The sequence below is a fragment of the Canis lupus genome, chromosome 16 (assembly GCF_011100685.1).
Source record: "Canis lupus familiaris isolate Mischka breed German Shepherd chromosome 16, alternate assembly UU_Cfam_GSD_1.0, whole genome shotgun sequence".
NCBI lineage: Eukaryota > Metazoa > Chordata > Mammalia > Carnivora > Canidae > Canis > Canis lupus.
Genome location: NC_049237.1, coordinates 8000458 through 8016887, shown reverse-complemented (window position 1 = coordinate 8016887; position 16430 = coordinate 8000458). Strand labels below are relative to the sequence as shown.

The window sequence follows — 16430 nt, the reverse complement described above, 5'->3', positions numbered from 1 at the left end:
CAAAGAACATTCTTGATACAAGGTGACAATGAGGAAGGAAAGGGCCTTAAAATGTTAGCATTTAGATAGATGGAGTTAAGTGGGGGAGAAGAGAGTACTGTGTACAGGAAAATTCTGCCCCAAAATAAAGAGGTAGGAAATTTCAAGGCACAGAAGGAAAACGACAGACTAATATAATTGAATCCCATTCAATATTTGGGACATAGCAAGGGATCAATATATGCTTGTGGAATTTAAATGAAAAATCGCAATACAAGGAAACAATAAGACTGGTAAGGTACGTGAGAGACTAGCTTGTAGAAGGTGTAAATATTATGCTATGAAGTCTGAACTCCATTCCACAAGCAAGGGAGAATTATGAAAGGTTGAGGAGAATGAAGGAGAAATTTTATTTTAATAAAGACCACTGCACTTGCTATGCTAGATCTTAGAAAAAATACTAAACTGAGCAACTGAGGTAAATATGAGCCTAAAGTATATCAAAATTGCCTCTCCTTTATAGCCTACTAGCTGCCCTCCTGATCCCAGAAACATTTCATAGCATCAGGGCATTACAACCAAGTCAATCCAAAATTTTCTAAGCTGTATTTTGATTTAGCTTTCAGTTCCAAGATCTAAGGCCATCTCTTTCAATATGATCCACTTTTTGAGGCTTTAAAAATCTGTCAATTAAGGGATGCCCAGGTGGCTCAGTCAATTAAGTATCCACTCTTGATTTCTGTTCAAGTCATGATCTCAGAGTCTTGAGATTAAACCCTACCTTTGGCTCTGCCGAGCATGGAGCTTGCTTAAGATTTCCTCTCTTCCTGTCCTCTCCCCCTGCACTCATACTCTCGTTCTCAAAAAAAAATCAGTAAATTAATATACACTGAAAACACACGTGCCTGGCACTGTTTGGGGCTCAAACTACAAAAATAAAGACTGACACTTGGTAGAACATAAACATGCAGTCTACAAGATAAAAATTACCTCCTGCATAGATCAAATCTTACTATCATCTAGGCTAGTACATTTACAATACAAAGTTAGCCTTAGGAAAAGTAATACATGTAAACAAATTCACAGAAAGTTATCAAAATGTTAGTTAATTTGAATTTTTGAAAATATACTGTTAATTTTTGAAAATATACTATTTCCTCCATTGTGGATTACAAGTTATTTTACTGCATTTATCAATAGCTCTTCTTTTCCCCAAGTACAAAGCATTTACTTAATTCCACCTTCCTCCATCCTCACAGCCACAATCAAGTCACTTGTCTGCCTTCTGTACATGGCTGGGCTCATTTCTTTCCATTATCTTTACTGCATTCAATGTGGATTTTAACATTCCTGCCTTGAAGTTCTCTAAATCTCTTATGTCTTACAGTATTTATTTTTCACTCTACCTTCCAGATCCAGGAGTTCCAAATGATGAGAAGATCTCAATTTGGAATTTCTCCTGTCCCTGAGCACATCTTCTTCTTCTTTTTTTTTTTTTAAGATTTACTTATCTATTCATGATAGACACAGAGAGAGAGAGGCAGAGACACAGGCAGACGGAGAAGCAGGCTCCATGGCGGGAGCCCGATGTGGGACTCAATCCCAGGACCCCAGGACCGTGCTCTGGGCCAAAGGCAGAAGCCAAACTGCTGAGCCACCCAGGGATCCCCGTGAGCACATCTTCTTAAGTTTCCATCTCACTACATTAATCTGTGCATGAACAACATTAATCCTTTCAAGTTTCTTAGAACTGAGCCTTCACTGTCTTAACTCCCCTACTTTGTGGCTCACCATTTCAATGCCACCAATAACATCTCTGATTCTCTGGCTCATTCTTATTCTTTTACCAAATTGCTTGTCAAATCCTAACATTCAATTACTCCATTCTTTCTTTCAGGTTAGTAAGAAATTAGTAAGACAAAGCCAATTAATTCCATCATCAATTCATGGAAATTAGTCCTTCACGCTACTACCTGAAAAATTTTACTTATTTTTCAGTATCATGATATTACATTTTTCACTATAATTACTCTAACCTCTTCTGTGCTTCTTTGGCTCCCTTCCTTCATCCTCCAATTTTTACTTTACTAACGAAAGAGCAATAAATAGCATAATAGCTTTATTTGTGATAGCCAAAAAAGAGGGAACTCAAACATCCAACAATTGATAAATGGATAAGCGAAATTTGTATATGCATACAATGGAACAAAAAAGAATGAATGCTACATGCTACAACATGGATGAATTTTGAAAACATGTTAAATGAAAACAGCCTGTCACAAAATGCCACATCATGTATGATTCCATTACATAAACTGTCCGAAAAGGCAAATCTACAGAAATATAAAGCAGATTAGTGGTTGCCAGGGGCTGAAAGGAATGACTGCTAATGGGTAAAGGGTCTCTTTTTGGGGTAATAAAAATATTTTGGGGGCAACTGGGTGGCTCAGTGGTTGAGCATTTGCCTTTGGCTCAGGTTGTGATCCCGGGGTCCTGGGATTGAGTCCTGCATCAGGCTTCCTGCGGGGAGCCTGCTTCTCCTTCCACTATGTCTCTGTCTCTGTGTCTCTCATGAATAAATAAATAAATCTTTTTTAAAAAAGAAAATATTTTGGAATTAGTGATGGAATTGGTGATGACTGCACAACTCTGTGCACATATTAAAAAACTGGGATGCCTGAGTGGCTCAGCAGTTGAGTGTCTGCCTTTGACTCAGGGCCTGATCCCGGGGTCCCTGGATCAAGTCCCACATTGGGCTTGCTGCACAGAGCCTGCTTCTCCCTCTGCCTGTGTTTCTCTCTGTATCTCTCATGAATAAATAAAATCTTAAAAAATAAATAAATAAATAAAACCACTGAATGGTATACTTCAAAAAAGTGAATCTTATGGTATGTGAAGCATTTCTCAATTAAAAATGGGAGGAAAGGGGATCCCTGGGTGGCACAGCGGTTTGGCGCCTGCCTTTGCCCCAGGGCGCGATCCTGGAGACCCGGGATCGAATCCCACATCGGGCTCCCGGTGCATGGAGCCTGCTTCTCCCTCTGCCTGTGTCTCTGCGCCTCTCTCTCTCTCTGTGACTATCATAAATAAATAAAAATAAAAAAAAAATAAAGATCAGAAACGGAGCCGCCCCTCCCAAAATGAGTGGCCCTGCCACCACCATTTGGAAAAAAAAAAAAAAAAAGGGAGGAAAACTAAGGATCTACTTTAAACAAATAGGAAAAAGAAGTAAAATAAAAAAAAATTTTATCATTAGTTCATTAAATTTATTCTTACTAACCTTCATCTCACAAGATACAATGAAATCTTGCAGACTACCCAAAAATGCTATTTAATGAACTGCTCTGCATTCCACAGGAAGCACCTTGCTTCTAGGATTCTTTCATTTTAATAAAATTTCTCTGCATTATCCTGGATTCTACACAGATTAAAGATCAAAAAGGCTGTCAGCATCATAATGATATAGAAGTTAAGAGCAGACTCTGAATTCAGAATGTCTAGATTCAGAGTTTGGCTATATACTAATTGTGTAGCCTTAGCCAGTTATTGAACTGCTATGCGCCTGAGTTTCCTCATCTTTATAAAATGAAAATAAGAAGTGTAACTCTTAGGGTAGGTTAAAGACTAAAGAATCTACTATATGCTTGGAACAGTCCCGGTATATAGCAGGAATTCCATAAATGTTAGGAGTTACTACTGTTTTCATCTATCTGTCTGCAGGGAACCCTGGTAGGTTGGTAGGTAGGTAAGGTAGATAGATTGATTGATTTCTGTGGAAGCTAAGACTCAGTATGTAACACTAGATAAGCAGGGTGACTCCCAAAAACACTATTACTTTACTTCTGGAATTCAATATATATCAGGTCCAAATAAAGAATTTACTACTAGAAGAGCATCTAACATTGTATCTTATAAACAGAAGGGATTCAAATAATTTGTTGGATAAGTGAAGAGACAACAATTGGGAGAAAAACAAAAAATTCTGGGAAATGACTTATCTTTTCCTCATGATAATTTAAAAAGGGAACCAAATATTAAAAAGACAAATTTGAAATTCTTTTTTTTTTTAATTTGAAATTCTTTAGAGCACTATAGCTCATTTCACTATAGTTATCATCAAGGGAATCAACAGAATTTTAATTATTATTCATGTCGGTAGGAGAAAATCTAGAACAACTTAAAAGCTTAAATAAACTTAAAAGTTTTTAAATTAAATTAGTACAAGGAGAAAAAGAAAAGAGGATTTCTGATCGTGATGTAGCTCAATTCACTCTGTTCTGTTACAAGGAAGAGATGCTGGGATAGGTTAAGATTTATCCTCCTGTGGAAACATCAAACATATAGGAAACACTATTTCTCATGTTAAAATGGTATGGAATGAAATAACTAGCATAACTTCTACTTGCCAGTGCTCAAACTAATCTGAAGCCAAATTGTGAACACTGGAAAAACTTCCACTTTTTAGCCTCTTATTTCAAGAAATGTACACAGTACTGGTGTAGGGATGTATGGGACTCCATTCCAGCTGATGAGATGTAAAGGAAAAGGCTTACAGGGGATTTGGAGGGAAAAACTTCCTCCTTGAAAGAGCTCCGAACACAAGAGAGCCTCTCTGATCCCGGGTTGCTGCTCTGAGGTGTCCTATGAAAGCATACAGATCTGCTGCAGTCATGACAGAAAAGCCAAAAGGATTGCAGAGCTCCCCCCAGCATATGACACCTTTGAGCTGTAGGACCAATGTTAAAATAATTTACTCCATGCTTCTTGTTATAGGAGAGGAAAATAAAATTCCTACTTGTTTGGGCAACTTGTGATTAGGTGTTCTTTTCTTTTCTTTTCTTTCTTTCCTTCCTTCCTTTTTTTTTTTTTTTTTTAAGATTTTACCCATTTATTCATGAGAGACACAGAGAGAGAAGCAGAGACATAGGCAGAGAGAAAAGCAGGCTCCCTACAGGGAGCCTGATGCGGTACTCAATCCCGGGTCCCTAGGATCATGTCCTGATGCCCTGGGCCAAAGGCAGGCGCTCAACAGCTGAGCCACCCAGGTGTCCTTTTTTTTTTTTTTTTTTTTTCCCCTCCTTTGGTATTTTGTTTTTTTGTAGCTAAAAACAGCTGTAATTCTTATAGATCTCCTAGATTTATTCTCTAATTTTTCTCATCTTCCTCTTATATTTTCCATCTTTGTTCTTATTTGCCTTTCTAGAGATTTCTTCATCTTACAACACTTACTTATATGTAGAGACAAACATACACATATATATTTACATTTTCTACTTACTATTTTACTATTTTAATTATTTTAATACCAAAAGCTCTATCTTGTGCTCGATTAAGACTTTTGTACAGTCGTGAAACAAAAATGGACTGTCTTATCTCTGTAAATTATAGTCATTTTCAGGTTTTCATCTGTTCTCTGCACTGCTTCTGAGTTCCTTTTGGCCATTTTTACTATTCCTATTAGAAGCTTTCTTCCAATACTTGGTTATTCTTTATCTATCTATCTATCTATCTATCTATCTATCTATCTATCTGATTTTACTTATTCATGAGAGACATAGAGAGAGGCAGAGACACAGGCAGAGGGAGAAGCAGGATCTGTAAAGGGAGTGTGATGCGGGACTCTATCCCAGGACCCCAGGACCATGACCTGTGCCAAAGGCAGATGCTCAACCATGGAGCCACTCAGGTGTCCCTTAGCTATCCATTTATATTTAAGACTTAAGAACTCCTAAGATGTCAAATACTATCCAAAGCAATCTATGAATTCAATCTCCATCAAAATCCCAAAGTGTTTCAGAAATAGAAAAATGTACCCTGAAATTAATATGAAATCTCAAGGGATACTGAATAGCCAAAACAATCCTAAAAAGGAAAACAAAGGGGATCCCTGGGTGGCTCAGCAGTTTGGCGTCTGCCTTTAGCCCAAGGCATGATCCTGGAGTCCCAGAATCGAGTCCTGTGTCGGGCTCCCTGCATGGAGCCTGGTTCTCCCTCTGCCTGTGTGTCTCTGCCTCTCTCTCTCTCTGTCTCTCATGAATAAATAAAATCTTTAAAAAAAAAAAAAAGTAAAACAAAGTTAGAGGTCTCACACTTCCTGATTCCAAAACTTATTACAAAGCTACAGTAATCAAATCAGTATAGTATAAATTGGCATAAAGTTGGACATAAATACCAGTGGAAAAGAAAAGAGCCCAGAAACAAATTCTCACATACATGGTCAAATGATTTTTGACAAGGGCACATATCAAAAGTTTCTATACAATGGGAAAGGACGGTCTTTTCAGCAAATGGGGCTGGGAAAACTGGATATATACATGCAAAAGAATGAAGCTGAACCTTTACCTTATACCATACAGAGAAATTAACTCAAAATGGATCAGAAACCTCAATATAAGGGCTAATTATAATTATGAATCTTAGAGGGCAACAGAAAAAAAGTTTCATGACACTAGATCTGGTAATGATTTCTGGGATATGATACCAAAAGCACAGGCAACAAGACGAAAAAATAAGTAAGCTAGACATCATCAAAATAAAAACTTTTGCACAAAGGATATAATCAACAGAGTGAAAAGGGAACCCGTAGAATAGAAAAAAATATCTGCAAATCATGTAATCATGTATCTAATTAGGACTGATACTTGAAGTACATAAAGAACTCCCACAACTCAACAACAAAACAAACAACCCAATTAAAAAATGGGTAAGACTTAGACATTTCTCCACAGAATAGGAATGGCCAATAAGCACATGAAAAGATGCTCAACATTAGTCATGGGGAAATGCAAATCAAAACCATGAAATACCATTTCACACTCATTAGGATAGCTATTATATAAACACACACAGAAAGTGTCAGCAAGGATGAGGAGTAAAGGGAGCTCCTGTGTACTGCTAATAGGAATGTAAAAGACTGCTGATATGGAAAACAGTATGGCAATTGTTTAAAAAATGAAATACAGAATTACCACATGATTTAGTAAGTCCACTTCTGGGTTTATAGTCAAAAGGAGTAATATCAGCATTAATCATGATAACAGAAAGGTAGAAACGATCAACCACTAGTATCCACTGATAGATGAACAGATAACAAAATGTGCAATATTATTTAGCCTTATTTAGCAAGGAAATTTTGACCTATACTACAACATGGATGGACCTTGAAGACATTATGCTAAATAAGCTTGTCACAAAAGGACAAATGTTGTATAATTCCATATATTTGAGGTTCCTAGCGCAATCAGACTCCTAGAGAAAGAAAGCAGAATGGTGGGTTTCAGTGGATAATGAGGAGACTTGGTTTCTCACTGAAGGGCCTTTAAGTATCAGTACCCAAAGGTCTTTCCTCTGGTCAACTTTCCCCAGGGAAAAATACTGTCATCTCCAGGCAGGCTCCTCTTCATAGTGTATCAAATGGTGTAAGTTCAATGTTTATTGCCTGTAATGTCATCCCCTGATAAAAATACAACCTGCTTAAAGACAAAGTGGTTTTTCTGCTATATTCCTAAAGCCTAGAAAAGCATAAATATAAACAAGTACTCAATAAATATTTGAATGAATGAATCAAAAAATTATGGAGCACAATATGTCAAGAAGATGTTATTTTGCAATTATAAACTTAAGTAAACCCTAAATTACTACATGTATGACAGTACTCCAATTTTACCAATGAGGTGAGGTACAGGAAGGTTAGGTAACCTATCTGTATAAACTAAGGCACAGCTAGGATTCAAACAAAGGGCCTGTGTAACTCCAAGGTCACTTATATATTATAGCACCTTCTACAGAGAAATTGTGTAGTGTTTGTCACTGAGAATAAGGCTCTACATGCTCATGATATAATCTATGAGGTATGGTTTGCTGTATGTTGTCCTCACCAAATGTAATTTCAAGAGTAAAAAGCCTGAAAGAGTGAGTTTGGAGGGGGAAGTGAATCTTTGCTATACTCAAAACACAGGTACTGATGTAAATGTATTACAACTAAGCAGGAGGAAAATCTCCCAAGACAAAGAAATGGCTGGCAGAAAAACAGCTGGTTAAGTTGTCTAATTCTAATTAACAAAGAATTACTATTTTCACCAGGACTCTGCCTCTTTATGACTCCTGTACTTACGCTCCTCAGACATAAAAGTAAATCAGCAAGGAATATTAGAAAGTACACTAACTAGTCTTTAGAGGTATGAATTCGAGTCCTAGTACTGATATCTGGCAGTATGCTCTGGGATAAGCCATATGAAGAAGACAATAGTTTATTAATGGTTATTATCAAACTTCCAAATTTATTTTAGAAATGCAAACTTAACTTTTAAGATTTAATGTACCCTTTAAAAGCAAGTAGATTACGAATTTAGAAATTTAGTTTAGGAGTCTATCAAAATACATGCCTAAAAAACTGGCATTTGGAAGCAAATGGTAACCTGCCCATTTGTAATTTAGGGCTAGATTCCTGTATGATTAGTGATTACAGCTGAAGCTAGCTTTTACAGAGACAGGCACTATATGCAGTGGTGAGCAGCATAGGCTGTGAAGCCCGACTACTAGATTTCCTACTGGCATGTTCATCATGGAACCTGAGTGACTTACATGAGGAAACTGATGCCAGTAGTAACTACTACGTCATAGTATTAAGAACAATTACTAACTACTCTCTAAATTTTACAATGATGCTCAAGGCTTGATACAAAAGCCTAAAGGCACTATTAAAACAGTACAGCTAAGCAACTTTGAACTATTTATTTATTAAAGATTTTATTTATTTATTCATGAGAGACACAGAGAAAGAGGCAGAGACATAGCAGAGGGAGAAGCAGGCTCCCCACCGGGGTGGGGGGAGGTGCGATGGGGGATTCAATCCCAGGGCCCTGGGATCACTGCCCTGAGCCAAAGGCAGATGCTCAACCACTGAGCCACCCAGACTTCCCTGAGCTATTTAAGTATTATAAATTATTATTAAGAAAGCAAAAACCAATCTGGGGGGTGGGGGTTGTTCTGGAAAAAAGATATTTATAAATTTCACCCCATATCCTAATATGGTAACTAGTTTCCTAACCTCCACAACTAAATGTTTTCCCTCTCTCTCTTTTTAAAATAAGTTTTTTATCAGAGTAGTATTTTTAAGTTTATACACCTCTTTTCCTTTATTCTGGATATTTTCCAACTTACAAAATACCACATATTACTGTAACAAGTGAAACAAAATTAAGAAGTATAATAAAGACAAATGTAATTCACCTTCCCCTTTCTCATCTCATCCTCTAAGAGAAACAATATTACCAGTACAAATGCTCATGATACATTCATGTTTTTATTCTCAAAATTATAACAGATATGATACTCAAAAGCTTACCTCCAGATATATTGATGGTGGATTATGCTCCCCACCAAACTTGTCCAATAGGGCTTCTATATGTTCCTGTGTCAACTTAATCATTTGTTTGATATTCCACACCTGAAAAATATTTTAAAAGAATATTTTAAAAAATCATTTAGGATATGAATTAGAATATTTTTATTAAAATATTACAGTAACTGCCAATGTTCCTTGAAATTTAGGGCTTAGAGACCTGTGAGATCATTTAATATAGTAATTTTTCCTGTTTATTATTAAACATCTTAAAACTCTTTTCTATACTAGAAATACAATAAATTCTCAACTGTAAAAATTCAAATAATACATAAGTATTCAGAATAAATGATGAAAATCTCTTTTTACCTACCCCATGTTCCTGGGCCCCTTGCCAAAAACTTAAGTGCTATTTCTTTTTTAGTGCTATTTTTTTTTTTAATTAGGATGTTTGTTATGCATCTTTTCCACATTTTATTTCCTTTTTATTTAAGTAAATATCATAATTCACACATATATAAAATCTACAAATACATATATATACAAATTTATTATATGTAAAAAATATTTTTAACATTTGCTTTTTTCACTGAACAACATGCCTCAAAAATTCTTTCAATGTCAATACATACATATTTTACTTCTTTAAAATGACTGTTAAAGGAAAAAATAATAAAGTGGTTAAGTACAGATACATTCATTTGGTAATATTACGACACTGCTTATTTTGATGATCTTCAAACTTCAACAGCAATCTAATAGTGGGTGGACATAGATGATTTTAGGAGAAACAATTTCCAGATTCTCAAAGTCTTTATATATTCTTCCTAACTGATCTGTTTGAAAATTAGTTCTCTTTTTCTCCTTTCCCTTTAAAATCACATTATAATTCTCCACTCTATATAAGAAAGGCAAAATTCTTAACCATCTCAAATCCTACTAAGGTGCATTGTTCTGAGACGTATAAACTTCAAAGTAACTGACAAACAAGAGGGAAAAATCGTTTGAGAGAAAAGAAGAGGGGAGGGGTAGGTAGTAATTAAAATCAAGACTTTATCAATGAAACAAATTCTTGGCAGGATTCCAAGCCTCATCCATTTACTTATCCAGCCAGCCAGCCTAGAATTCAGAAGTTGAATGGTTATAGAGTATAGGCACATATTACATGTTTCTTTTATAAGTCAGGTTTTTTTTCCTTTGGTGAAGAATGAGTCCCAATTTATCTGAGTGGTTAGAGAACATGTTTTCCAATTACACTACACGTTAGATACTCTATGAGCTGCATAGAGTATGCGTTTAGATTCCAAATCTAAATCTGGAATCCTAAGGTATGACCAAAAATGAACAGCATAAATATAATATATACTAGAAATTATGGCCTTTTAAACTACTGCTATAATTTAAAAATGTACGAGAGAGTAGATAGGTGAACAAGGGGGCTTCAAGACGTTTGGTTTAATAATTCTCTTACTAGAGGAGATTTAGTTTATTCCATTTTTCTCCACTTCCAACAATGTTTCAATGAATAGTCCTGAGCTGCCTTTCTGGGCAAGGGTACAAGTTTCTCTTTTAGATATCAAGGCACAGGATTCCTGAACTCAAAGTTACGTGCCCTAAAATATTTAATAAATGTGTCAAATCGTCTTTCAAAAGAAGAAAAGTGGGCAGCCCCAGTGGCGCAGCGGTTTAGCGCCGCCTGCAGCCCAGGGCGTGATCCTGAAGACCCTGGATCGAGTCCCACGTCAGGCTCTCTGTATGATGCCTGCTTCTCCCTCTGCCTGTGTCTCTGACTCTCTCTCTGTCTCTATGAATAAATAAAATCTTTAAAAAAAAAAAAAAAACAAAAGAAGAAAAGTACTAAGCCACACTCCCATTAAGAGGGTGTAAGTCATCCTTATGCCCTTTTCCTCATAATTCCACCAACACTGCATAATACCAAAAGTTGAAACTTTTGCCAATCTGAAGGGGAAAAGGTGATCTTGTTGTTTACATTTCTATTTTCCAGAAAACTGAACATTTTTCATTTTCATTGGACATTTACATTTCTCTTTGGAAAATTCCCTATCCATATTTTTTATTCTATTTTTTTCTTGCTAATTCATAGGTACCCTTTTACTCTAGATATTTTAGATTATTAATCTTTATTCTCCTCTAAATGTTACAATCTTTTATTGCTTTTCACTTTATGTCTCATTTGTCATACAAAATCTAGCTACTCAAAGTTTGGTCTATAGACGATTAGCAGCATAATCTTCGGGAAGAATGTTAGAAGCCCCATTTCAGACATACTAAACTTCGACAAAATGATTCATATTAAAATCTGAGAAGCAATGATAGAAATTTTCCTTTTCTTTCTATGGTCAGAGATCACAACATTTTCCTTTATGACTCCATGGCTAACTTTTCATATTCCCCCAAAAGTGTTAGATGCCTTCTTTTCTGTAGCCATGCTTATTCCCCAGGTGATCTTATTCTATCTTGTGGTTTCATATGTCAAATATGAACTGATGAAGCCCAAATTTTTAAAGCCAGCTCTGTCCTCTCAACTCCAGATTCTTTTTGTCCAAATGCCTACTGAACATCTCTACTAAGAAAACGAAAAGACATCTCAAACTTAACATGTTCAAAGACTAACTTCTGATCTAACCCGCAATACCCCATTTTTTCCCTGTAGTCTCTTTATCTCAGAAAATGATAAACTCTTTTTTTTTAATGATAAACTCTTCATGATGAGTTCATTGCCTACCTAGGCAGAACTGCTTTTGATATCCTAAAATTGATTATGTTTTTTCATGTCTATTAGCTGCTTTAAGATCAGAAACATGCTCTATTCATCTTTTGTTTCCTTGTCATCACTTATCTTGGGTCTTACTCATAAAAAGTATTCAATTAGTGTTGAAGCTAAGATTCAAGCTGTCTCTTTAGGGTAAGAGAGAAAAAACTAATCCTAGTTTAGTGATTCTTTCCAGGCCAGCAAATTGAAGACTTTATAATCCATAGCTCTGCCCCCCCCCCTTTTAAAGTTCCATAGATAAAACTCATGTGCAGTTAGTGTAAAGAATCACTCCCTCAAGGGATGGAAGAGAAAAAGGAAAAAAAAATTGGATTAGAGAAAGAGAATGAGCATGAGAGAAATGAGGGAATGGAGTTGACTAAAACTGATGAAAATAATTTTTTTTTGCATGGGAATAGAAAATGATAGGTTTAGTGAGAAGGCAAGGTGAGATCATTAACATCCAGAAATAAGATTTCTTACCTCTTCAAACAAAAGTAATTTAATATCCAAAAAACGAAGAAAAATCACTATTAGGTCTGGTTGAAATTAGAGAAGATGAGTCTGGGAGAAAAAATTATTTCAGATTTCCCCAGAAGATTAAGAGAAAGAACTCTGATGATACTTATAAAATAGAAATACATTAAAAAGTAGAATAAGGGGCACCTAAGTGGTTCAGTCGGTTCAGCATCCAATTCTTGATTTTGGCTCAGGTCACAATCTCAAGGTACTGAGACTGAGTCCTGCAACGGGCGCTGTGCTCAGAGGGTGTCTGCTTGGGATTCTCTCTCTCCCTCTCTTTTGCCCCCCTCCCCTCACTGTACTCGTGTGTGTATACCCATGTGTTCACTCTCTAAAAATAAATTTTTTAAAAAGGTAGCATAAGATATTGTAAAACTAAGAGGAGATCCATAGTTTTGGCTTTAAAATGTTTTCTTGGAAAAAACTGAAGAAAATCTGTTTCAACAAATTAAAAACAAAAACAATTCAAGAAACGTACTAGAAGGGACGCCTGGGTGGCTCAGTGGTTTGGCGCCTGCCTTCAGCTCAGGGCATGATCCTGGAGTCCTGGGATCGAGTCCCACATTAGGCTCCCTGCATGGAACCTGCTTCTCCCTCTGCCTGTGTCTCTGCCTCTCTCTCTCTGCGTCTCCCATGAATAAACAAATAAAATCTTTAAAAAAGGAGGGAGGGATACTAGAAGATCTCCTGTCCTATTTCATCTCTTTAGTGGACCACAGCAATTAAAACCATGTAATCGGGCAGCTCGGGTGGCCCAGCGGTTTATCACTGCCTGCAGCCCGGGGTATGATCCTGGAGACCCGGGATCAAGTTCCATGTCGAGCTCCCCACAGGGGGCCTGCTTCTCCCTCTGCCTGTGTCTCTGCCTCTCTCTCTTTCTCTATGAATAAATAAATAAATAAATCGTTAAAAAAAAATAAAACCACATAATCTTAGTAAACAATTGACCATTTCTAGGGACTTTTATTATCATTTTATTATTATTATTTTATTATTATCAACAGGTGATAGCATATAAAAAAGGAAAGTCTCCCAAATTCATTTTATGAAACTAGAATCTAGATGTCCAAACTTGACATAGAAAATATACAAAGAAAAAAAAGAACACAATAATCCAACCTGTGAGGATAGAAAAAACTTTTTTTTTTTTTAAGAGAGGGAGAGAGACAGAGAAAGAGGCAGAGGGAGAGAGAGGGGCAGGGCAAGGGGAGAGGAAGACAGAGAATATTAAGCAGGTTCTATGCCCAGCACAGAGCCCAATGCCAGGCCTGATCTCACAACCCTGAGATCATGACCTGAGCTGAAATCAAGAGTCGAACCCTTAAAAAAAAAAAAAAAAAAAAAAGAATCAGACGCTTAAGTAACTGAGCCTCCCAGGCGGCCTGGATAGAAAAACTCTTGTTTTTTCCTTTTCCTATCCCTCCCTGTCTCCCTCTTGCTCTTTCTCTCAAATTAATGCTAGTCATTCATCAGGAATCCAGTAAAATAATACTTTTAACAAATCAAAGGAGAAAATTACAGGACTAGTCTAATAGATGCCAAAAAAACAAATGACTATTATCAAAGATAAATAATTCAATAATTGAAAATTAATAATTCAAACAGAGAAAAATGGGGATGCCTAGGTACCTCAGTGGTTGAGCGTTTGCCTTTGGCCCAGGGCATGATATTAGAATCCTGGTATTGAGTCCCATATCAGGCTTCCTGCATGGAGCCTGCTTCTCCCTCTGCCTATGTCTCTGCTTCTCTCTCTCTCTCTCTCTCTCACGAATAAAATCTTTAAAAAAAGAGAGAGAGACATGGTTCTAAAGTTTCAGAAAAATTGCTACAAGAATCATCGTACTAGAAGCAAGAAGGCTACAACATCATTTAGTGGAAAAGATTTGGAGTAATTCCTCTAAAATAAAAAACAAATACACCATCAGCTTGAGAAAGAAATCAAAGCTAATAAATCGTAGACCAAAATACAAAAAGAAGTTTCTATTGAGATGAGTCTAGAATATCTCAAAGCTTTAAGACAACACATAAAAAAGGAAGCATAAAAATGATAAAGATCTGAATTTTTAATCATATAGTCATTAAAATAAAACTTCAGTTGAAATAAACAGATTAGAGCTGAAGAAAGAATTAAAGAACTAGAAGAAAATTTAAGAGAAAATTAGCCAAAAGGTAGAGAAAAGTGAATGGAAAACATGAAAGACAACAGAATTAGTAAGTTCAGAAGGTAAATAGACAATGGGAGAGATGTCTGAAGAGAAGATGGCTGTAATTTCCCAAAACAACTGAAAATAAAAAATACTCAAGAACAGCACAACAAGTCCTATGTCCTGGCTATGACAGATAAAACTAAATCCACAACCATGCGGGTTGAAGTCAAAGCGCATAAAAGTTCTTAAAGTCAACCAGAGAGAAAAGAAAAATAAATTGGATAGCATATTTCATAACTTCTGGCTACTTAAAGAAGCCAGAGAATAATGAAATGACGTCAAGATGCAAATGAAAATAGCTGACAACCTAGAAAAAGGAAATTGAATCCAGAATAATGTAAAAGAAAGAATGGCATGGCAGCCTGATCAACAACTCCCCAAATATGTACATTCTAAACCTCAAAACCCATACACATTACCTTATATACAAAAATAATTTTGCAGATGTAATTAAGTATCTCTTTATTTTTTTCCAATTAAGTATCTTGAGTTAGGGAGACTATCTTGGATGGGCCCTAAATGTTATTACAAGCATCCTTATAAAATGGAATTGGAGAAAGATTTTATTACAGAGGGTTAGGTAATGTGAAGCTCTACCAGAGAGATTCGAAGATGCTACACTGCTAGCCCTGAAGTTGATTCCATGAATCAAGGAATCCAAGGAATGCAATTCTAGAAGCTGGAAAAGGCTAGGAAATGTACTGTAGAGGGAGAACACTGTTTCTGACACCCTGATTTTGGTCCAGTGAAACCCACTTTGGACCTCAGACCTTCAGAATCATTAAGAAAATACAGTTGCAGTATTATAAAACACCAGGTTTGTGATCATTTGATACAGCAGCCACAGGAAATTAACATAAATGGGGAACCTAGAAACTAATAAACACAAGGGTAAATCTAAATAAGCACAGACTATTAACAACAAAAACAATGGTAACAACTACTGAGGGTAAATGGCCTACACTAAAGCATTCTAAGACCCACCTATTATTCAAGAAGAGGGATCCTGGAACATCATGTGCCAGACAGATGTCAAAATAACACAGGAGTCAGCTTAAAAGGCCTCCTATTGGCTAAATTTGGAAGATTATCAGCAAAAATAGTAAAAACTATAATTAGCTACACTAGATTGCATGCATAAAATCTCACTAGTCCATAAATGTAAGAAGTGTGTATTGGGTGACATTTGCTACCACTGTACGTGACTGTTACATCTTTAGAAAATTAAAAAACAAAAGAATGAAAGAAAAAGAAAATTAAACATTAATGGAAAAGAATTATGTACTTATTTTTTTTCAGGAAAAATTCTACTTATTCCTATTTGGGAAGCTCTTTTTGCAAAAAAAAATCCCAGCTAATAGAAAATCAGGAAAGGATCACAGGAGGCTATTAGTTGAGAAGTTGATGAAGAAGAGGATATTCATATAGTGTCAAAGCATTTCCACAGATTAAAGACAAAGGGAAACACACACCTTTACAAGGAGATGTGGCTTAGAATCATTAGTAGAGGGACAACCCAAAAAGTCCTCTTAATGTGATGCGACATAAATGACACATTATCTATCACTCATGAAGTATACAAAAAAAAAAAAATGCAAAACATTTA

General features: G+C 36.1%; 1 protein-coding gene across 5 annotated transcripts in view; it reads right to left on the bottom strand.

The window, feature by feature from the left end:
* The window catches only part of BRAF (B-Raf proto-oncogene, serine/threonine kinase), a 172337-nt gene that overhangs the window by 84954 nt on the left and 70953 nt on the right, over positions 1-16430 (bottom strand). For all 5 annotated transcript variants that reach the window (XM_038559390.1, XM_038559385.1, XM_038559386.1 and 2 more), the window contains exon 2: positions 9326-9427. In XM_038559390.1, coding sequence (XP_038415318.1) covers positions 9326-9427 — 102 coding nt within the window. The remainder of the gene's footprint in view (positions 1-9325; positions 9428-16430) is intronic.